This window comes from Botrytis fragariae, assembly GCF_013461495.1.
Source record: "Botrytis fragariae strain BVB16 chromosome Unknown tig00000112, whole genome shotgun sequence".
NCBI classification, from domain to species: Eukaryota; Fungi; Ascomycota; class Leotiomycetes; order Helotiales; family Sclerotiniaceae; genus Botrytis; species Botrytis fragariae.
Genome location: NW_023500997.1, coordinates 321,339 through 343,656, shown reverse-complemented (window position 1 = coordinate 343,656; position 22,318 = coordinate 321,339). Strand labels below are relative to the sequence as shown.

Genomic DNA, 22,318 nt, shown 5'->3' with positions numbered 1-22,318 from the left:
TATGATCTGATTATTTCGCAATCAGTTTTCTTCTCGTAAAGAAAGCTATATAATCAAATATGGCTTCATGGAAATTGGTTCTCGAGCCAGCCAACGAGGGCAAAATCAAATATACCTCATTCGCCAATGCCAGAAAGTATTTCGCTATCGATGCTTCAGGATCTACAAATGGCATTCGATTCATTTCGGAACGTAATTTCGCAGATGGGATTCACGAAACCTCTGTACGAAAAGATGAAGATAGAGTCACGAGATGGGGTTGCAACTGTGAAGACCCAACGAATTGGGAGCAATGTTTCTGGGCTCCTGACCAGGGTGGAACGCAGCCACAACACATATTGAGGAACCAGAAGTCGATTCAAGCGATTCGTAATTCTGATATTTGGTTCTTACTTACAGATGGAGAGGTCCCTAATTCTGAGGTGCACACGCTAGCGGGGTTGGGACAAGAACTGGGAGTGTTTGATTGCGCGACAGTGTTTTTGATTACTTCAAATACAAGGAATGCACCAAATCATGCCAATGTGTCTGTGGGTATCACATCCTACGCAAATTGTGCGAATGCACTATGCCTATTCAAAGATTATAAAAGCAATCGAATTTATGTAATAGGCAGCAAAGGCGCTTTTGCAGCATTAGATCAAGCAGAAGATTACGATACGTGGGAGAAATTGACCAGTTTTCCTAGCGAAGCAGCGCTGATTCAGAAAATCACCGAGTTGGAGATTCATGTCCCAACAGCCGAAACGAGAATTGCAACACCAACTCAGCTCAATTTGGGCGAAGAATGGAACGCCGCTCACAATAATTCCCAACCTACCTTGGTAGATATTGACATGCTTCTTCGAGCGGGATTCATCTCGGATGAAGATCGTGATCTACTCTTTTCAGACGAAGCACTCGATGCTCTGCTTCTAGCTTGCAAGTCTCGCGGAAAGCTGAATGAGCTTAGATCATTCCTTCTCGCCCAAAAGGTCGAACAATTGACCGTCAAACTCGAAGACGTATCTGGTGCTGCGGGTCTCATTCATCTTCTTGCTGATCAAGAAATATCTAGCGAGACTAGAACCCTCCTGCAATCCAAGCTAAGAGACTCCCATGAGGCAAACCGTAAAGCTTATACCGCAGCTCAAAATAATGTACAACTTAAAGCTATTCGGGATCGCAATCGAAGAGTGGATGTAGCGTTGCGTGCTCTGTCTGATTCAGAGAAGTCTTGGTTTACAGCAGAAATTCTCTCGAGAAGGTCAAACCGAGCACGACGCGCTGAAGAAATTTCCGCAGACTCTGCAGTGGATGTTTCGGTACTAGATCTTGAAGCCCCAGGCTTTAGAGGTGAATGCCAGATTTGCTGCGGGGACAATGAAGTTCTGTCTATTGCTCTCAAAGTACTGAGCGCAGATGCTATGGCAGCTAACACCGATAACTTTGCTCTTGACTTCCCATTGGCAGCCGGGAGATTCGAAGCAAACATGAATATACTGTCTAGTCAGTGTATTTGTTTCCAATGTGCATTATTTGGAAGACCCGGTCATTCTATCTACGGAGAAGAAATCGCTGCTATTATTCCCACTCTAGAGTACACTAGTAGCAATAAATGGTATATTCACCAGCAGTTGTACAGAGCGCTCAATGCGGGGCTCAAAACTGGCGTTCCAGCTATGGGACAATTGTTTGCGACAATTTTGGATCGTACGTTAAGGGCCAAGAAGTGGGCTGGTGCCGGCTTTGAGGATGAGAAAGGAAGTATAGATACAGAAGTCCTACAGAGAAGAGATGCAATAACTTGGCTCCTGAATAATACAATCTCACGTCTCCGCGTGAGGGAAACATTCAACGAACTGGGTCAATGGACCACCTACCCGCTCGCTCTTACTTGGACGGCACAAGATTTTCAAAAAGAAGGCTTGACATCTTGGTGCATCAATTATCCCGTCGCAGGTTTTATGCAACTGCTACGATTCGGAAAAATGCTGAATGTATTCTCGGACGAAATTATCACCGATATGAAGAATACCAAATTCCTGCATTCATTCGTCTCAACCTTCTTTGCACGGCTTTACAAAAACATGGGTAAATCTCGCCACTGGACAAAACCTCTGTTGGAAATCCTTTACGTGGAATTCAATGACGATCTAATTCCAAAAGATCTGGGAGGTGATGCATCGATATTAAGATCAGTATCGGCATTCTGGAATACAATGATGACTTTCATGCCTGCAGAAGATTTTCTCAATGGCTGGACAGAGGAAGAATTAAGAAAGATGATGTCTCGAATACAAATTCTCGCTTTCTGGCTAGTATTTCACCAAACGGCACATACATCCGCCAAAACCTATTTCGCACAATTGCGCTCCAAGGAACCTTTAGCTGTTGTTTTGCTGGACACAAAGGCCAGGGTTCCTGAAAATGCTGTTAGTGAAATACTGCTGGGTATATTCATCGAATCTAAGCCAGAATTCAAGAATAGAGATGCGTATACCAGCCACAAAGATGTTGTGGTCCCTTTTGAGAATCCGTTTGGTGCGTCGGCAATGCACTGCGGAGCTCCAGATTGCGGGGTTTCTTTCCTACCAGAAGAAGTCTCCTTAAAGCAAATTGCAAACGGGGAAATAGAATGGATACCGCGACTACTGGATCAAGTAAGGAAGAAGAGAAGAGATCATCTAATCGATATTTTCGGAGTTCTTGGAAACCAGGAGAAAGAAATAAGTGAAACAGGATTACCAGGTGTAACGAAGATCCCATCAAGGCCAAATGAAATCCACAGCTGCATGCACATAGGCATCGTCAAAACATGGGCTACACTGACGCGCAAGGAGAAAAGAAATTTGACAGGTGCCATTCAATCTTCGCTGACAGGTGATTGTGATGGAGAGGATTATAGATTAATCAAGGAGTTTGTAATTAAAGCGAAGAAATGCATTTGTGGGGTTGGGAGGGGCAATATTTATTCGGCAACACTGGAGAGAGATGTCAGGGCTGTGTTGCCTAGCTTCCTGGAGGTTCTGAAGGCGGGGTTAGCGATCGAGAAGGAAGAGGGGATGTGCGAGGATGTGAGTTTGTATGAGTTTGATTTTGAAGAGAATAGAGTGGCAGGAAAAATTCGGTGGGAGGTGGAATCTCTGAGAAGGAAGGGGCTTGTTTAAGGGCGCGAACGAGCGCCAGTGGAGGGTTTGAAGAGTCGGCGGAAAGTTAGGGACTCTGCCCTCGAGAAAGACTTAATATTAATTGAAACACTCATATCGTTAGCCAATAAGGCTTCTCTCATTTTGTGATAATCCAAATTGTATAAAATTGATATTTCAAGATTTTTTTTTGGATTGTCAGAAACCTTGACGTTGGTTTGCAGATACTGATTCAACCCAACTTCTCAGTGCACGGGATATATCTTTGGCAATCTTAAGAGAGGAATCTGAAATTGAAGGTCGAACTAGGAACGCATCTGATCACTCCAAGCACGGAAGCTAAAATTCCGGTTGCTCTGGAAATTAGTTATGACAGGTCATATGGCACTTGGACACTATGCTACTCAGAGCTTCGGTACTCAAAAAAGCATACAGTACATTCAAGACCAATTTCATATGAGAATACAGAGAACCAGTTATGTGCGGGCCCAAAGAACTGGCTTGACATATGTATACAAGTCGAGGAGATGTAAGATCTAAAAGCAATAGATACCCTTTGTTATGCGCAAAAGCACTACGAGATTCCAAAACCCCAATATGTATGAACTATATAAGGGATTTTGTGGTGATGAGTACCTAGGTAGCTAAGAACAGGCGAGGCTCGACAAACTCAAAATCAATTCCGATTCTCATCTGACTTTGGAAATTGTTTAAGGGTCTACAAGAGCGGGCCTCTAGCGGGCTTCTAGATTGCATATCGAAGAAATAAATCCTAGTGTAATGTTTGATGGGTCATGCATGTAATCATAGGAAGCAAGAATACATTGCATTTTCACTGGAAAGCCGATCAAACGTTCGAAGAGATTCGCTAGCGAAGTGAATAAATTAAAATAACGGGGTAGCATGAACCTTATGCACGAGCTTGGAATACAGTACATAAGTACTCAAACTTGAGTCTATACTGTAGTGACCTGTCGTAGTTTCATATGTTACACAGTACTAGAAAGATGATTTTGTAAATTGTACACAAAAGTCATGATTCTGGAAAGTGGCAAAGATCGAAAAAAGCCCATGTGTCGCTTGAAATAGGAAATCGGCAATTTCTAGTCTGTCCAACCAAGTCCCCAAGAGAAGTTGATTCGGAATGTAGTTTCCCTTATTGGGGATCTTTGATTGTGGGATACAATCGTTGTCTGTAATAAGAGCGGATATACTCCAAGTGAAGGATGTATTAGGGGTCCATCTCGTGGGGAACATGGTTCTGATGGTGGCGCAGTAGAAGGAAGTCAGCCCTGGAGATATGAAAAATTCGTAACACTGGACTCCCTATAATAGATTTCTAGATATCATCTTAGAGTGTAACATCATTGAAGGTTGTTAAGCGACGATAAAGTTCCAAGGCAATGGCACTTTCTGTATCCGTGAAGGTCTTGGTTCGTCAGGTTGCAATGAGCTTGAATAAACTGGGGCCCATTTTCTATCTTCATGGTTTGTGGAGACGAAGGTAACGAGATTTGTAACAATATGAGAAATTCACAAACAGTTAGAAACGGTTTGCGAGCTCAAAATGATCATTTTCGCCATTAAGTTCTTCTTTCTATCAGATGCGAGGATAGTTAGATGGAGGAATTAAAGTCACGTGTAAAGTATAGAACAATAGTTCTAGGCTGGATTGAGACTAGTCTGCACCTTTTCGTCGAGACAATTGCAATTCGATATCTTATCACTTAACAACAAACAAACAATCATTCGATTTTCACGACTTCAAACTCTTCAAATATCCACAGACACGCAATACATGTCCAAAATTGTTCTCTTCGTCGTATCATTTATTCTTCATTCTCACAGTTCGTCGTGTCTACAGGAAATTCTTCAGAGCACATTAATTATTAATAGTGAATGGTTTCATCCTAGCCATCTTGATACTTCTTGAGCTTCATAGGGACGCCACAGGAATATTCCACCCCCTGATCTTTGCTTCCAACTTCCAAGGTCGGGCCCCATTCTAGGGATTACTGGACGAACCTTTCGTTTTCTTCTTAGGACCAAAAATTGATGTCTCGATCAGTATCGTCTTGTTTGTTTCCAAGATAAGGGTCCGTCCTACCTATGCTACATCTGAAATAAATGTGTATGATGATGTCAAATTGGTTGTGATGTTGCACAAAGTCACTCTGGTAGATTCATGGCAAAACTTGAGTTGCACATGGGCAACCTTCACGAGTTGAACAGTGTTCGATCTTGCTTGTTATCAACTTTCATTTCTGCTGATTCAGTGTCGTCGAAAAAAGATACTCGTTAATTAGTCCTACTGTTCGTGGTGATTGATGCTTAAATCTGAAATGTTCATTCTTTTTTTAAACAGAGCGCATAACGGCCAGTGTCCTGATTCGAGGTCCACTCAATCAATGCCATCGGCAATTAATAGCCAATTGGAGCCTATGAACCAAAAATGTCACAACCTAAATCCGGTGGAATATTCTACAGAACCATCTACGTTGAGGATCATGGATACTTCCCAGTATCTTTCTCATTCTTTGGTCCCTTGGCTTCTCTTACTTTTCTTGATTGGTCAATTTATCCTGTTGCATGAACTGCTTGACCCACACTGCTTTGACCTTGTAGTCAGGGTCCTAAGCGAACATTTGCGACACTGTCGAAACCTCAATGGTACCTAGTCAAGCTTCTCATACTTCAGTTGTCAAAGACTGCTCCCTCTATTCAGTCTGGCCGATTGAACTGACTTTGCTAATGAAAGATATCATAATGAGCATCTTCAATCAGAATCTTCCCTGAACATCGCTCACGTTGTAAGCAATTAATTGCGTCCTCCACTTGATCAGGAAGTTCAAACACTTTTCGATAGAAGTCTTACCTTGGGTACCATCACCTTTTCATACTCTCCATAGTAAATGAGTTGAAACCCACTTCGAGTGGCGGCGGCGTGGCCCATATTAGTTTAGCACTACTCCCCCACCACTTCCTCCACGCACAAGGTTACCCTGCCAGGATGGACTTGGTCAATCCGCGTGTGGGCCAGACATTCACCTTGCCAAATGTGCTTTCTTATACATCATACATTCCGATAATATTTGTAAACTGTCTTTTGAGACTTTGTGACATTCTCTTGGGGTTCTTTTTCCTTCCTTCGAGTCTGTCATTATTCTCTACGATACGTGCAGTGCACTATCCATCACTGCTGGTTCAGATAATTTCTTATCTTTTATTTTCTTATTCTGTGCCAACTGGATTTTTGGTACAATTCGCTCTTTTTATACCTCATTAATTACTTTTCGCCGTCTCCTCTGCCACCTACGCCAAAGAACTCTAGAATATTTTCCAAGAAATAAACTATCGTTACAGCACTTTCACCATTCGGATCTCATGACTTAACGACGACATAAGGCAACGCCACGGCTCGCTGCCTATATCTATCGATAGCTTCGATCATAATAACGACAAAATGGGTGCAAGTTCAGCGTTGTATTTGATGGCCCGGGCGGAACTCTACGATGGCTCTGAACCTGCGTCGACCTTCCTGAAAGATGTGCAGAGCTCTGGGAACAACACAGTCGCGGAGGGGATTATAGAAAACTTGGTGTTTGCAGAAAGCAAATCGGTCCGGACATCGACTATTATTCTAGCAGCCTTTAATGTACTAGCTTCTTTTGCTACAGCAGCGAGTATTCTTTACGACTGTTACTGGGCATCGAAACGATGCAACCCGAAGTTTAAAGCTTCGTATGTTATGGATAATTCGCATTCTTGTGGCAGGGTAACTAACGCGTGCTAGAAAATTTTGCGTTTCCATGATTCACCCAGCGGAAACTTTCCCTTTGGTACTATCTATTGGTATTGTGATTCAAGGACTTGTCTTTGCTGCAGTTCAAGGAGAAGGACTTCATTCGTTATTCACATTTGGATGCGGTACAATTGCTCAATTTATGTGGATTGGTATGTTTTATCTAGCACTAGAAAATTTCTTGATACTAATGATGCTCAGCTCTTTTCATCGTTCCGTATATTCAACTTGTTTTCGGCCTCGAGTGTGCTATACGATCTTTGAAGAAAACGCCTTTCAAACCAAGAGGAAAATACGATGTATCGATATGTTTAGGAACAATCGTGTTGATGTTAGTTGCCACTTGGATCCCAACAAATCTCTTTCCACAAAAAAATAGATGCTTTGCTTCATTGGTATGGTTCGTGTCAAGATATGGAACGTTTGGACTCAGTGTGTATGCCACTGTTGCTGGTCTCTTAATTATCAGTGCTCTCACTATATTTACCAGACTATCCAAGACAACCTTGGTAGAGCGAAATCAAAGAATTGCAGCATCTCGTATGGTGTATTACCTCGTTGTAGGTGTCGTATCATTGGTAAGTCTATCTGATCAGTTGGAGTTTAAACATAGCTAAAGATTAAAAGGGTTTCGTCATCCCATACTTCGTTTCCCAAGCAATTGGACACGGTAACTTTAAGCTAGCCATGATGGCAACTGTGGTCCTCAATTTGTCCGGTCTGATGAACGGTTTACTCCACTTATTCTTACGGTCGAACACTGCAACAACATCATTTGGGCCAAGAGTCAGGTCCTGGCCCAGTAATAAGCATGAGATCAGAATGTGGGGGCCGAATGAGTTGGCATTCAACGATCAAATAATGGACCCTGTTCCAGCGCCAGTATCTCCAAGATCAGGATTGGTAAGTCGAGCAGAAAGCCAGAAAAGTTTAATCACTTCCTCGGACAAAAGAAACTTCATAAGCATGGCGGACTTATCTGTCCCACAACCGCCCACCTATTCACCGACAAAGCCAAATCCTCTACGCTCAAATTTCGTTACCCAAATGTCATCGGTACCAATTCCTCCTACTCCTACCGAGCATTTCCCTTCGGAATATACGAGAAAACAATCATACTCTCTTTTCCCAACACCAGCTCCCGATAGCCCTGACAGATTAGCACCTCCCCACATAAACAGATCTGCCTTGGAATCAGTTTACGATATTAGCGATCTTTCGGATCTGGTACCACCTCCTCCACTTCACGGCAAGATTGGACATAGAAGAGGCTCTTCTGTATCTTCATCAGCAACAGTTCAAATTGGTATTCGTTTCTCGCAAGCACCAACTTCTCCGGCCCTTCCTAAAGCTCTCCCTCTCGCTCTCCAAGCAACAACCTACGAATTGACTGCACTTCCTGCGACTACCTTTCAAGCTCCCGCTCTCCCGTCAATGACCTACTCTCCTACATCAAAATTTAATTCCGCCTCAAAGACAATGACTGCTCCATCTAGAGCTCATCTCCCTCCACTACAAACAACAAACCTCACTAGAAATGTCATTCCTATCCCACCCCGCTCGCCATTTCGACCTTCCCCTCTCGGCAGTAAAAACATCACCACTCAACGACAACAATCTCCTACCATGTCATATTCTCCTCGCTCTACCTCTCCGCAACAATCACCATCCTTCGTCAACAAGACTCTCCCAGTGATTCCAGAACCCTCAACCCCAAAACAGCCAGCAATCGAACGCTTAGAGAACTCGGATGCAGTCTTTCAACTGAGTCCAACTGTCTACACACCACCTGGAGACTCGCCTCAGCGAAAAGGTTCCGTGAGGACTATCCCAACTAGATCGGATTCTAACCGTCGACAGTCTAGGCTAAGACAGGGAAGCAATGGCCAATGGATATGATCGGTCTATCTTTTTGAGCGTCATCAATGATTGAAGACGGGGTTCGTTTGTATAAAGGAGTAGAGGCAAAGAAATAGGGATGGAGTAACTTATAAAAGGGAGTTTTTTCGGATCTAATGATACCAGCTTGTTTGGTTTTTTATGTTTTATTTTTCATTTATGTCTATTATTAGGGTCTTTGGATATGGATGAATTGGAAGGTGGAAGATTACGATTGTGTCATGCGGCGTTCATATACTGTGTTGTATCAATACTAAGATGGTAACAGCAGATTCTCCCCGGATGGATGGATATCTCTTTTGTTGGATATTATATAGGCTTTTTGTACTCTACGGTTCTAGAGGGAGGTAGACTTTCCTTCAATTTTGCTAGAATTTTTGGTAGCGGGTGTGGCAGAAAATTCTGGAGAGGATCACATTCTATGTTTTTTCTTTCTTAGGGGAGTCGTATGGACAGCGCGTGGTGGTAAAGAGACAAGGAGATGAGATTTACGATGGTACAATGAAATTGGTGGAATAGAAAGTACCGAGTATTGTACTATATTCTACCTCTTTTAGAGAATTGATCATTATGAGATGATGCTTCTCGATCCCCATACTGCTATCAAAACTCCTTTTGACAATATTCTTTAACGATCAAAATCTACCAAATGCACTTCATGCCACACCGATTCCCACCCAATCATCCAACTTCACTCTTCCCTCATTTTCCTCTATCTCAGAGCTCTCAGAACCAGTAACAGTAGCAAGAAAAGATACCCAAAACCACAAAATCATCCAAAAAGTAGCCTTCCATCCGATAGGTGAGATCAGACATCCACTACTATTAGCTCTTGTAAACTATCTATGAAAAGATTAGATTGCAAATCCAGCCCTTTTTCGCAACTCAGACGAAATTAGTCTTAGCTTACTGTAGTGTTTCTTCCCGACATGATGTTTCATCTTTTGACTTTTCTTTCTGACTCGAGCTGCGGGAGAGAAAGAGATAGAGTGATGGGAGGCCAATTTTGAATATGGTGATTGAATCAAATGGATGGGAAGTTTTAGTTGCGACAGGTTGATTGAATTTCACATCTATCGGAGAAATGATACTACTCATAGGTTTTAAGATCACACAACTTTATCTTATTTGGATTTCATGTCAATAATTTCACTACCGCCGCCGATCACCTTCTACAACTCTTCTCCCATCCTTCTCGACTATTCCAGAATCCCAATCCCTTCCACCCTTCCACACCAATTCCAAATATCCAAATATAGATCTCTCCCTCGTATTCCATCGCCACCCCTCTCGCAGCCATAACGCTCCTAACGTCTACAAATGTCGATCTTTTCGCAGCCCTATGCATAGTAGACTAACTACTTCTTCCCCTCTATTTATGTGAGGATCTCGTCTCGAGTTTCTTCTTCTGTGGGTGGGTTATGCAAAGGGACGGGAAGAGGTGAATATTAGGAGAGTGGGTGGACGGTAGAACGGTAGGATGGATGGTGAGACGGGAGTGGTTTGAGATGGAGAATTTAAAGATTGGCGAGGAAAGGATATTTTTTTAGGCAAGGTAGGCGTGGGTAATGGGAGCGGGCGGTACATGTGGACAAAGAGGCGAGGAGACTGTGGGTTCGAAGAGGAGAAGGAAAGGATATGTGTGCCGATGAACAGGAATTAGTGGTATAGAGGATTGTTGTTTATCTGCTGACTCGATTCCAGTTTTGATTATGGATGGTCGTTTGTAACTCTTGGCGATGGAAGTATTAATCTTTCACATCTTCTGTTGCTTTTTGGTAAAAGTGGAACTTCGCTCCATTCTCTCTATCAAAAGGTAACTTTTAGATTGATTCAATGGCCTGTTCTATAGAAAGATTTGGACGAAAGGTACTGCTTCTTGTTGTGCCCATATGGCACTACCAAAAGGTTGTTGAGAATATCTTGAGTTGATCTTGCTACCTCCTATCTTCTGTTGATATATTGAAATCTTCAAATAGTAATTTCTGAAGTGGTCTCTACATGTCACCGGTGTTGTGAACACCAGCTCCGTGGAAGATAAACTGTTAATACTGTATTATGGACGTGCAGCTAGGCTAGAACTGAACCTGTGGTTCGGGAATGCTAGACATGAGTTAAATAGATATCATGGAAGATGGAAAGAGCATCTGAGGAGATCGATGGATAGAAGTAACATTCCACTGAAAAGATTCAATGAAAAAGAGGGAGGGGATCCAGTGAGCGATTTTCAAGCAGTGTATTTCACTTGACCAGAATGAGGGTCAACTATTAGGCTGGAGACCAGAGCTAGAGTCACTGAACACAGGACGATGTGAAGAAGAGGTGATAACATAGTTGATTGCACGAATTAGAGACAATGAAGAGGGACTACTACAAAGCAAGGCTTTGTAGATGTTTCCAGGATAGCAAGGATCTTCAATAGAGTATTTGCAAAATGAATTATCTGCACATCATCTACTACTGTAGATCACTTTTGCGCAGCCGATATTATTGTGCCTTTTCCGCACAAAGAGATGGCAAGCTTCGATTGGTAATCATCTGTGAAGTATTGATAGAAAACTTCCACTCGCTTCCTAATAAAATTATAAAGAGGAAATAAGAAAAGGTAGTGTCCTGCCCCTTACCACTCGATGCCCCTCTCCTCTCCTTGCTCATGAGGTTCAGAGGCAATATCATCATGCCTTTACAAACTCTTCGGAGGCCTCGTAATCCCCGTCAAATAATCTCCATTCAGCGTCTTGAAAACTTTTCCTAACCCCTCATGACTATAATCCTTTTCATTCCACATATCTTTATGATAAATAACCTTCTCTTCATCTCCTTCTTTCACAAGCTTCAAGCTTATAAGACCTAGTTTACGTAAGTTACGTATTCAGGTACTTTGGTAAATGTTGAGTGAGGAAACATGAATCTAAGGAACTGAAATGGACTGAAAGGGGAAGAAAGTACATACTATCAACAGCCTTTCCTTTTGGCAAGAGTTTTGGTCTATACTCCTGTCGCAATTTGAACACAATTTCATCATCCGAAGACTTGACGACCTCTGTGGCAAGCGTTTTAGATGATCCCATTATCATAGGTATTCCTATCCAGTTATCGCGAATTAGTTTCCCTTATCTTGGATCTGCTCATCAAATCTAAACTTGACCTTTTGTCCCATTATGGACTCATCTCGGGATCAAATCACCATTCACAAATTTCACCCGGGAAACAACTCACCATACCACTGTCCCGCAATCTTGAACCTTGTATCGCAATAACTCCACGGATCATCATAAATTGCCTTTTCAGAATAAACATGCATATCTTGCTCTCCGGTGCCTCCTTCCACACAGCTTCCGCTGTATAGCGATGTAATACTTGTTACGATCTTCTGACGCGAAGGAGAGAGGGGGATGGATGATATGGGATCAGGTGTATAATTTATTTCTTTCGGATTCTCAGGAGTTGCGGTGAGAGCGACGGGATCGGGATGAGGTTCATGATTAGTGGCGGGTGTGGCGGTCGAGGGACCTGTTGACATTTTTGATATGAAGGGATTGTTAAGGTTGTCAATTTCGAGATCGGCTGGACACTATGAATTTAAACGTTGTATATCCTGCGTAATTTGATTGAAAGGTAACATGGTGTTATATGTTGTTCACGACAGCTTGATATTAAGTCGTGATGTCATCGATAGTAGCGGTCATAGCCAGGGACTAAAGGCTGGTTTACTGGATTTTTCAACGTCCAATGTTCTGTGTTTCAGAAAGCCTAATGTCTCAAATCAAATTGTTACTCTGACTATCGATAGATAAGGCTCACTAGAGCTTTTATTCATGTCTTAAACTGCTGCTGTGTATATCGCAAAAGATTGCAGTTTTGGTAGTTGGATTTGCCCCCCCGACGAGGTGCTTTCTGAATCGAAAGAGATCAAAAGAGGTTAATACATTACAACCCTTATTTAGGCACTCACTAGATAATATTTCTCAACTACTGAATAAAGTATGCATCATGTCAAATATTCCCGGCAGATCGACGTACTCCTTCATGCACCCCATTCGCTAATATGCAAACCAAGATATCCCCAATCGTCTAAAACGACAAACCGTGTAACGCCACTGAATATGTAATTTCTATCGCCAGCGCCATCGCCATCCACGTCCTTGATCCGACCCTATTAATGATTATCATATCTGTCACCGAACTGGTATTTCCCAGGCGGCATGGTTTTCTTCTTCATCATCCCATTCTAACTGATCTTCTTCGTCATTTAATGCCATGCGCACAAATCTCTGAACCCAAGCCTGATTTGCTGCATGCTGATCCTGATCCTGGACATCGGCAATCATATCCTCTCGGCCCCGACCCCGACCTCGACCTCTGCCAGCCCCTTGCCGTGGGATTTCTGGTCTATTCATACCACCAGCACGGCCGCGAGGAGCCCCGTTACCACGACCCTGATTCTGTCGATTTCCTCGATTGTGTTGCCCACGACGTGCCTGCGGGGCATCAGGCACTGCAGGGGCAGGTTGTGCAACTTGACGAGGTTGATTTAGACGTAAGACCAGAGGGGCTTGTCGTTCTACTTCCTGTCGTTCGCCTTGCTCAATTTCCTCGTCAGGCTCCTGAATTTCCTGCTCGGGTTCCTCCACCTCAGGTTCGTCCATCTCCTCCTGAGGGATCTCGATGATTGCTTCCTGTACTCCGCCACCAAACCCGCGCCCAACATCGTCCCCATCACCCGCTTCAAGTTCCCAAAGTCGTTGATAGCAGCCCGTAGTTTCTTGATTGAAATGCTTGTAAGGATTTGCTGGTTCCAGCCAAGCCGAGCAAAGATAACAAAAATGGGAATTGCATCTGAAACATATCATGTGGTTACACCCGTGTGTTTTCTGTACCGGGGCGGCGCATGTAGGGCAAGGTGTAGTATGAAGCTGCATGTATTCCAACGATGCCTTTTCTTCCTCGGAGAGCTCTTCTTTCTCTCTCTTTGGAGTGCAAGCTTTGAATTCACCATGCCATCCCTGTAAACATCGACTGCAGAAAGCATAAGAACAATCTTCGCAGATTGCGATAAGGTCCGCCCCTGCAACAAATCCCTTTCCCTTTCCCTTCATCTCTGTTTCGGATTCATCATCTGAGCTTTCATCGTCCTCAAGACCTTCTGGTTTGCGATATTTCTTTGATCTAGCGGCTCCGTTACACCAAGCTCGTGGGCAGTAAACAGTATTTTTATCAGATTCCAGTTGAGCTTTGTGCTTGAGTTTGACAAAGCGTGTGACAACATCATGTTCAAGAGGTATTTGAAGAAGTTCGCTGGGACTCAATTGAGTTTTCGACTTTCGAGACTTTTTAGTGGACTTTTCGGCTCGCTCTTTTGCGCAATTCGGGGCCAAGCAACGGACTGATATTAGATCACCCTCTTTGATTGCATTGTTATAGAAATCCTGTAAACATTCGATGCAAAAAACGTGCCCGCAATCGATCATCCTGTGGCAAGCGGAACCCTTTTTTGGATCTGAAGACAAGTCAGCAAATATATAGAATAAGACACCAAAATTACACTACCAAGACAGATACCGCAATCATAGGTTCCTTTGTCGAATGCTTCTTGTATAGATTTGATGTCAAAGTCGAGCAAAGCGATCTTATAATCTTGTGGAATCTCTAACATTTTGTCCTCCTCGCCATAACCAAAGGCAGTCTCAGCTCCTTGTTGTAGTGAATCAATATATGCGAATACCACTAAGTCGTGACCCATTTCTTCCCACATGCGAGCTCCATCGGCCTCAAGTTCATCAAGGCGGGTTCGAGGAAGCCATGCAGGTGTTGTGGACAGCTCAAACTTTGGAGGTTCAGTTTCCGGATAACCTTCTGGTAAAATAATATGTAGTTGTAGTGATGGTAGATACGTGATCTCGTGCGATTCGGTATTATTAGCTAAGGAATTATTGGTCGCATTGCCCTCCGCATTATCAGAACTGGCAGACAATGGCGGGGTAGGGAAGTTTAGCACACTATCGGATGCAGTGGGAAACGACACAGTAACCGGGTTTCCGGGCTTAACAGATAGTTCGATGGATGCGCGAAACTTGTTAGTGGAGTCGAATACGATTTCAGGAAAGATAGCGGCGACGCATTCGAACTCCTCTGTTCGCTGATCCTCCATTTTGCTGGAAGATAAAAGGACGAACGGCGAAACAAGCTAATAGAACAACATCTGCTCTAGGTTCTCTAGATAGTAGAAGTGATTCGACCATCAAGGTCATGAATATGAGCGAAACAACCAAGACATCCAGACTTCACAGTTCTGAAAGTTGGTGAAAGTAAGAGGAAGATATTCTCAGTGGCGGATGTGTATTGATAATAATTCCAATGGGGCGTAATCTGAGGATGATGGAATTATTTTACAGAGCTGCTTTAACACAAATGCCATGCCGCCTTTAAGGGCCTTTGATAACTCACCGTCATAGTCACCGGCCAAGTTCTAAAATTTGTAGATTTGATACCCAGTGAGTATCACATTGAATACCCACATAGAAATGAGGTAGAGGTTTCCCATAGCAAGCCTCCCCCAATAACGAACTTTGAAGTGCAACTGCGAAAAGTTTTCACACGGAGTGCAATCTATTTGGGATATTCCGCGCTAGATTATCAGCATGGCAGAAACTCCATTAGCCTCACTTTCCTTGACGCATGTTCATTATGTATGTGTCTGCTCTTCTCCCCATCCAAACTATGCTAATTGACCTCAGGATCCTAATGACCCAGTCTCCTACTTCTGCGCATGGCTCGCTCTCGTACCCCAAGGACTATGCGTTGTGTATGCCACTCTCATTTGGTCGACGCGCGAAATCGAAATTCTTATGATGTTTGGCGGACAAATGGCATGTGAGGCGCTGAACTTCATTTTGAAACGTATATTGAAGGAAGAACGCCCAAAACAAATGCATGGAAAAGGCTATGGAATGCCATCCTCCCACTCCCAGTTTGTAGCTTTCTTCTCAATAAGCTTGACATTATTTTTACTTTTTCGACATGTCCCAAGGAAGCCAACACCTTCGCATACACCACTGAGTATCACCGCCCGGATTGGCCTGTCTGGCTTGGTCTTGATCAACGCCGGACTGGTAGCTTGGAGCAGAATCTATTTGAACTACCACACACCAAAACAGGTAATTGTTGGTTGTTTAGCTGGAGCAGGGAGTGCTACATTATGGTTCTCATTTACAACTGTTGTGAGAAAGTCAGGATTACTTGCATGGATTTTAGATCTGCCAGTGACGAGATTATTCCGAATGAGAGATTTAGTTGTGCAGGAAGATTTGTGCCAGGCTGGTTGGGAGAAATGGGAAGTGAAAAATGCGACTTTACAGCCATCAATCAAGGGCAAGAAAACCCGCTAAAGGTCAAAGGAATATGTCAATTATAAGGTCATCACTACAAAGTCGATATATATCATCACGTCAAACCGATTATCTTCCCTGAATAGATCTAGTTGATTCTTACAAATCCTATTTCACCAAAGTAAACAGATCAACAGTCATCTGAATTCTACGCAACACTCTGGGATCCCAATGGTCGAAAGAACAGTTCCAGATTGTTATATTTCAAAGCCCTAGAAGCTCAACATGCATGGTCATGATTGTTCGCTCAATGATACATCGTACTAACTTATTTGGTTGACGACCAACCGATGCAACTCCTTCGTGGAACTGTTGTCTGCCAGAGCTTTCAGAGAACCCTTCACATAACGCTCGCAAGCAATCGTATATGCTATCATTTACATTTCCAATGAACTCCGATATTCCCAAAGTTTTTCTAGACAGTGCAATTAATCAATCGTCCATTCAAGTGTGCTTTATATCAATACGAGGACACTGCAGGTACATTCACTTAGCTTGGTCAACTTGCTCGGAGTTGGTGCCGATATGTACCATAAACGCATTCAGAAAGCCGAGCTGCAGATTTTCAGACTCTAAATATGTCCCTGAACTTGCTCCGACAGCATCCTAGGGTCTCATTGACTCTACAATGCAACGGTGCCTACATGTTTTACGAGATCCAAATTAACAAATTGCGGATCTAGTAATATTTTATGTTGCAGACGCTTTTGTCGAACTTTGAAAAACCTAGAGACGAGCGTCAGATACTCAAATCATGCTGCTCCACAAGTAGATAAAAGCATTTTTGAAGAATTGATTTGCAGTGTCTACCTATGCAACCATGTGGCCCAGCCGCATCCGAAGACGAGGCTCTACCTAATCAGACGAGATCCAGAAATTAACTGCAAGCCTTGCTTGCCCGGCATAGAAACGCCTCTCAATATTAGATGCAGACTATATATGCAGAAACGTTGGACTGCTGTATTAACGAGAAGGATTGCTTACAACGCCTAGCAACCTTTTTTTATAGCGGGTACAGCGATCTGATCCGCATGGCGCCACCCAATGTTCGAGGCAAAATTCGATGGCTTTATGATTATTACTCAAGTCGAACTCCTTCTGATTTGACACCTAGTTAATTACAGCACTATACGATATCCGGGCGTGATATTGCTTATCGTCGACTTGTACAATATCGCTGATAAGGTTAAAAAGATCAAATATTGTTTTTCTTCTTTGCCTACGTTACAATCATACCATTCTGGATAGATGTTTTCCGTTTCTGATAGATCTAGAGCAGTTATCTCGTTTATGCTACTGAATCCAAATCAGGAATTGACAAGTGTATTTATCTAACTACAGTTACATGAACAAATATGACATATTCTGTCCAGCAGAAGTCACCGCTTTTCCTTATCAAATGCGTTTTACTGTTACGAAATAACGGTGTCCAGTGTGTATAGCACCTTCTCTTTTGACTATTAGATGCATAGAGTGCCTGCCACCCTGCTCGAGTCCCAGTGGACAGGAGACGATCAACCAATTTGGTTCCATCTTTTGATAAAGACCCCTACATCAATTGAGGGTTTTCAGTACAATATCAGCGCCTCGCGATTGGTCAAATCCTTGCTCCCTGTCAAGACTTAGGGTTGTTATCTAGACATCGAGTGTCGTGAAATTCATCTCTGCCCATTTCAAATCAGCAACTTTGAATGCATGTATAATCACCAGCCGGGATTGGGTCAGATCTCGTAAGTCTGGAAGGAAATTGTGGGAATAAAGCTTAATCTCACATATTCCTGTCTCCATTCTTTAATTTGCAAGCCTCTTGAAGGTCTAACCATCCCCGGTCTAAATCCTAGTATCTTCTTAACTTTCATCTCATATGCATGCGAATCTGTGCAAGATCACTTCATCAACATGCAGTATTGAATCAAATATTAGCCAAGACCGACAATTGTCGAATTTTCATCGAGCTTCAATCCCGACCTTGATATGCATTCTATCCAATCATCATGTATCATCGCGTTGGTACTGAGCCTCTGGAATCTACAAACGGTCCTTCTCAACCCTGTCGATAGTTATATGACGTTAGGTGAATCAAAACTCCAGTGACAGTTGTCTGAAAATTAAGTGGATTACATTTCAGTATTGCTAAGCCAAACGAGTTGCGGGCCGTCCGAATCGTTGTCTCCCCCCCTCCTTCGCAATTCCACAATGTGATGGTCCAGAGCGGCCAAGTGCGAGTAAACTATAAAGACGCTCTGATCATCACTCATCGGTCGTCCGAAGAGGGTGTCATCTAGTTATTTGGATTCTTCTGAAGACCCGAAATATGCTTCTTTCTTCATCGTTACTAACATTCGTTGCTGCTGTAAATGGTGTCACTTTACTAGATAGTAACTTGGGATACATAAACACAGATGATAGTACCTTATATTCGAAAGTCAACACGGTTGATAAGGCATTCTTCATTGAACTGGAAAAGGGAGTTAGTACCTCTATATCCAAACGAGATCTCCGCAACGCCTTCCACAAACGTGCGGCGTCAATCAGCTACGATGTCCGTCACGAATTCGATTCTATAGCATTTGTAGGCCTTTCTATCTCTGTCACCCAAAGTGGCACCAGTGTGGACTTGCAACGACAGCTTTCAGAAATCTCTGGAGTAGTGGGTGTCTGGCCAGTCTACGAAGTCCCTCATCCTGGTGTACTTTCAAATTACACCAACGAGGATAGTTCCAATGCAGATTTTCTGTTGGTACAAAAAAGACAATCAACAGTGACTGGAACAGGAGATTTGACCTCAGCTCTCGAGATGGGGGGTGTTGATAAGCTACATGCAAAAGGCATCAAAGGCAAAGGAATCAAAATTGGGATTGTAGATACCGGGGTTGATTATCGCCATCCTGCACTAGGTGGAGGATTTGGAACTGGTTTCAAAATCACTGGTGGATACTCTTTCGTATACGATAACGGAACCTTGGGGGAAAGTTCAGACCCTTTATCTACGTGTCTGACTGGAGGACATGGAACCCACGTGTCAGGTGAGCTGGCTCTGCTCCCTTCGCTATCTAATTCAAAGCTAATGTTCTTCAGGTATTCTTGGAATGGATCCCATATCTGAAGATGGCTACTTTCCAATCAGCGGCGTCGCTCCTGACGCTAATTTATACATGTACCGTACTTTTGATTGCGCAAATGCAGGTGGTAGTGACACTATTATGGCCGGCATGTTGAAAGCACAAGAAGATGGTGTTGATATTATCAGCATGTCCCTTGCGGTTGGAACTGAATTCCCTTCAACTCAAGATCCATTGGCTTCTGTTGTACAGAGCATTACCCAAGCCGGCATTGCTGTGATTATCGCAGTCGGGAATGAAGGCTCTCTAGGTCAATATGCTACTGAGTTGTTCACTGCAGATTACCCTTCCACGGAACCTGGTGCCATCGCTGTTGGAGCCATTGCAAACACAAATTTTCCGCTTGTCTATCCGGCCGTGGATTCTGCCAATTCTACTCTCGGCTATGCATCTGTTTGGCCAGTCAACCTCACTGTTTCTGTATATGTATATCTTGTATCCGATGGGTGTGATAGCTCAGCATGGACTAATGCTCTCAATACCGTCAGTCAAAGTGGTCTTTTAAATACCACAATCTTTGCTTTCGAGGCATTTAAAACGACTACTTACTGCAATCCGAATTCGATTGCTTCGAATTGGGGTTCAAGTAAGGTAAAACCTGTCTATGTCATGGGCTACAATTCAGACATTGCAAATTCTTACTTACTCGAGTATAACGTCTTCAGTCCTTCATACTTTGGCGCAGTACAATACATCAATCTCAACACCGATGATGGAATTACTCTCGTCAACAATTATGGTTCGGTTGGAGGCTTTCCTAAACACACTTTAACATTCACGGGAAATAAATTCAAGAGCCCTCCGCAACACTCAGGAGGCTTGGTTGATTATTACTCTAATTTCGGTCCAACGTATTTCACTTATGATTTAAAACCACAAATCTCTGCACCTGGCGGACATATCCTCTCGACCTATCCTCTAAGCGTAAATTCCAATTACGCGATTCTATCTGGAACTTCAATGGCCACTCCCTATGTTGCAGGATGTTTTGCGCTCGTTAAATCCCAGTTTCCCACCGCTAGTATATCTCAAATATTGGATCTGCTACAAACCACAGCTAGGCCAGTCAATTGGGTTTGGAATAGCACGATCCTTTCCGCGACTGCACAACAGGGTGCGGGTCTCATCAATGCATATGATGCCATCTATGCGCAAACCACAATCTCTCCCGGGCAGATCGTTCTTGGAGATGATAGTACGCACACTGTTTTTGGTGCTGCAAATATCACCATTGATAATACATCAGGATCTAGTAAGACCTACACTCTATCTCATATCGGTGCTGGCTACACGGATGGCCAATTGTCCGGACGAAACTACAACCAGATTGCGCTTTACGGAACTGGTGTTTTCCCCACCCCTACTGTCACTCTCGCAGGTGGTGAGTCTCAAACTATCGATTTTTCTATCGTTCCCCCCATAGGCATCGTTGCATCAAATCGTCCCGTCTTCGGCGGTTTCATCAAAGTCAGCTCTTCTGCCGGTGAAACATATACAGTTCCCTACATCGGACCTCCCTATTCAGTATTCAATGCATCATACATCTCGGTTATCCAGGTTGCTGGTTTCAATTCAGCTGGAACACCGGAAAAGGATACTGGATTCCTCGAGATCAATCCCACCAGACAATATGGAATAGCTGCTGATATTCCACAACAATATACACTTGCATTCAGATTTGATCTCCTGCCCGCCGATACAAATATTACAGCTAATACACGCGCATTTAACACATCTCAAACCTTCCCCTACATTTCCTCTCAATCCACTCCCAACTCATCGATCTTTGGATATCCATCTTTTGGAACTTACACGAACCGTACGGCGACGGTAGCAAATGGCCCAATACAGCCAGGTAACTATATCCAGTATTGGACGAGTGCACAAGTTACTGGTGATAATGGATTGAGCTACAATGTAGGAGATGGTGATTATCGATTTTTTGCAAGCGTGCTGAGATGGGGTGGAGAGATGGGAAATATTGAAGATTATGATACGTGGCTGGGACCAATTTTGAGATTCAATGCGAGCTATACAGACTAATGAGTTTGCGGATTGTAATGATGTCGATACGCTCTAGTGGGTGGTAGTATTTAATGAGAATTATCATCAACTGGTGTGGTAGTTTCAAGAGGGAAGAAAAATTCAGGAAGAATAAATAGGATGTTTGTTAAATGTTCCAAATCGTCATTACAGAAGGTTCTTCATGATTTTCATCCCGAGTCTAGTAGTTCAAAAGTTATGTAACGAAAATTTTATAGCTATCCATTCGCATGTTGGCCTTCCATTTCGGGCCATATCCTCTTGTCTATCTCTTGTCATCTCGCTTGTAGTCAAGTAACCGCCGTGAAAGGCTGTAGCGTCTAGCGCCGTAAACTGCTTACTTACAGGACCCACCTCGACCAAATCGATTTACGAGCAATAAGGTTGGCGTTTAGGGTCGCCTGTTATGGGCCCTTGGCGCCCTTTTCCCATGTATGATAGCAGGGCAATTGGAGGACAACCGGTCGTGCTACGAAGCGGGATTTGGCAAAAAGCTGAGGGAAAACCCCACAAACCTATCTAGGAGACCTCAGTTGTGTCCTATAGATGATGAAGAGCATGGTAATTATCCATCTGCGTTCTATAGATGATGAAAAGCATTGGTTTCATCCAGTAAGAATTTGTCTCTCGGATAATAATTTTACGAGATCGATTCTGCGCCCCAGATTTTGCCCGGAGTGTCGTTACTTTCACGTTAGAATCTTAAGCCTCTTTTGTCAAACACTATAGACTCGAGCATATACGTGAGAGTTATTGAGAATAGTAGTAGGTCCGGTGATTGGGGATGAGGCCTTTACGTAACGGCAATGTATCTGTTGGATGTTATTCTTATGAAGCATTGGGACTTCAATATAAAGAGAGCCAACTCGCCGATGATCAATCCGTATCATAGTACCATCACACGAATTGAATTTACAATCACTGCTCTTGTGATTT

At 43.2% G+C, this 22,318-nt stretch overlaps 6 protein-coding genes across 6 annotated transcripts; 4 read left to right on the top strand and 2 right to left on the bottom strand.

The window, feature by feature from the left end:
* Positions 1–59: 59 nt before the first annotated feature.
* On the top strand, positions 60–3,149 carry Bfra_007660 (putative mg754 protein; the record flags this gene model as incomplete). Its single annotated transcript, XM_037338030.1, has 1 exon — positions 60–3,149. One exon carries the CDS (start codon positions 60–62, stop codon positions 3,147–3,149), a length of 3,090 nt encoding a protein of 1,029 aa, XP_037190093.1.
* A 3,442-nt stretch (positions 3,150–6,591) lies between these two features.
* On the top strand, positions 6,592–8,829 carry Bfra_007659 (uncharacterized protein; the record flags this gene model as incomplete). Its single annotated transcript, XM_037338029.1, has 4 exons — positions 6,592–6,869; positions 6,922–7,082; positions 7,132–7,508; positions 7,558–8,829. 4 exons carry the CDS (start codon positions 6,592–6,594, stop codon positions 8,827–8,829), a joined length of 2,088 nt encoding a protein of 695 aa, XP_037190092.1.
* Positions 8,830–11,512: 2,683 nt separating this feature from the next.
* On the bottom strand, positions 11,513–12,352 carry Bfra_007658 (uncharacterized protein; the record flags this gene model as incomplete). Its single annotated transcript, XM_037338028.1, has 3 exons — positions 11,513–11,679; positions 11,783–11,914; positions 12,049–12,352. The coding sequence occupies 3 exons, from the start codon at positions 12,350–12,352 to the stop codon at positions 11,513–11,515; spliced, it is 603 nt and encodes a 200-aa protein (XP_037190091.1).
* Positions 12,353–13,007: 655 nt separating this feature from the next.
* On the bottom strand, positions 13,008–14,980 carry Bfra_007657 (putative ring finger protein; the record flags this gene model as incomplete). The annotated part of the gene is made up of 2 exons (XM_037338027.1): positions 13,008–14,329; positions 14,377–14,980. 2 exons carry the CDS (start codon positions 14,978–14,980, stop codon positions 13,008–13,010), a joined length of 1,926 nt encoding a protein of 641 aa, XP_037190090.1.
* Positions 14,981–15,470: 490 nt separating this feature from the next.
* Bfra_007656 (putative pap2 domain protein) lies at positions 15,471–16,217 on the top strand (the record flags this gene model as incomplete). Its single annotated transcript, XM_037338026.1, has 2 exons — positions 15,471–15,518; positions 15,567–16,217. 2 exons carry the CDS (start codon positions 15,471–15,473, stop codon positions 16,215–16,217), a joined length of 699 nt encoding a protein of 232 aa, XP_037190089.1.
* Positions 16,218–18,191: 1,974 nt separating this feature from the next.
* On the top strand, positions 18,192–21,382 carry Bfra_007655 (putative subtilisin-like protease protein; the record flags this gene model as incomplete). The annotated part of the gene is made up of 3 exons (XM_037338025.1): positions 18,192–18,291; positions 18,503–19,243; positions 19,296–21,382. The coding sequence occupies 3 exons, from the start codon at positions 18,192–18,194 to the stop codon at positions 21,380–21,382; spliced, it is 2,928 nt and encodes a 975-aa protein (XP_037190088.1).
* Positions 21,383–22,318: the final 936 nt, after the last annotated feature.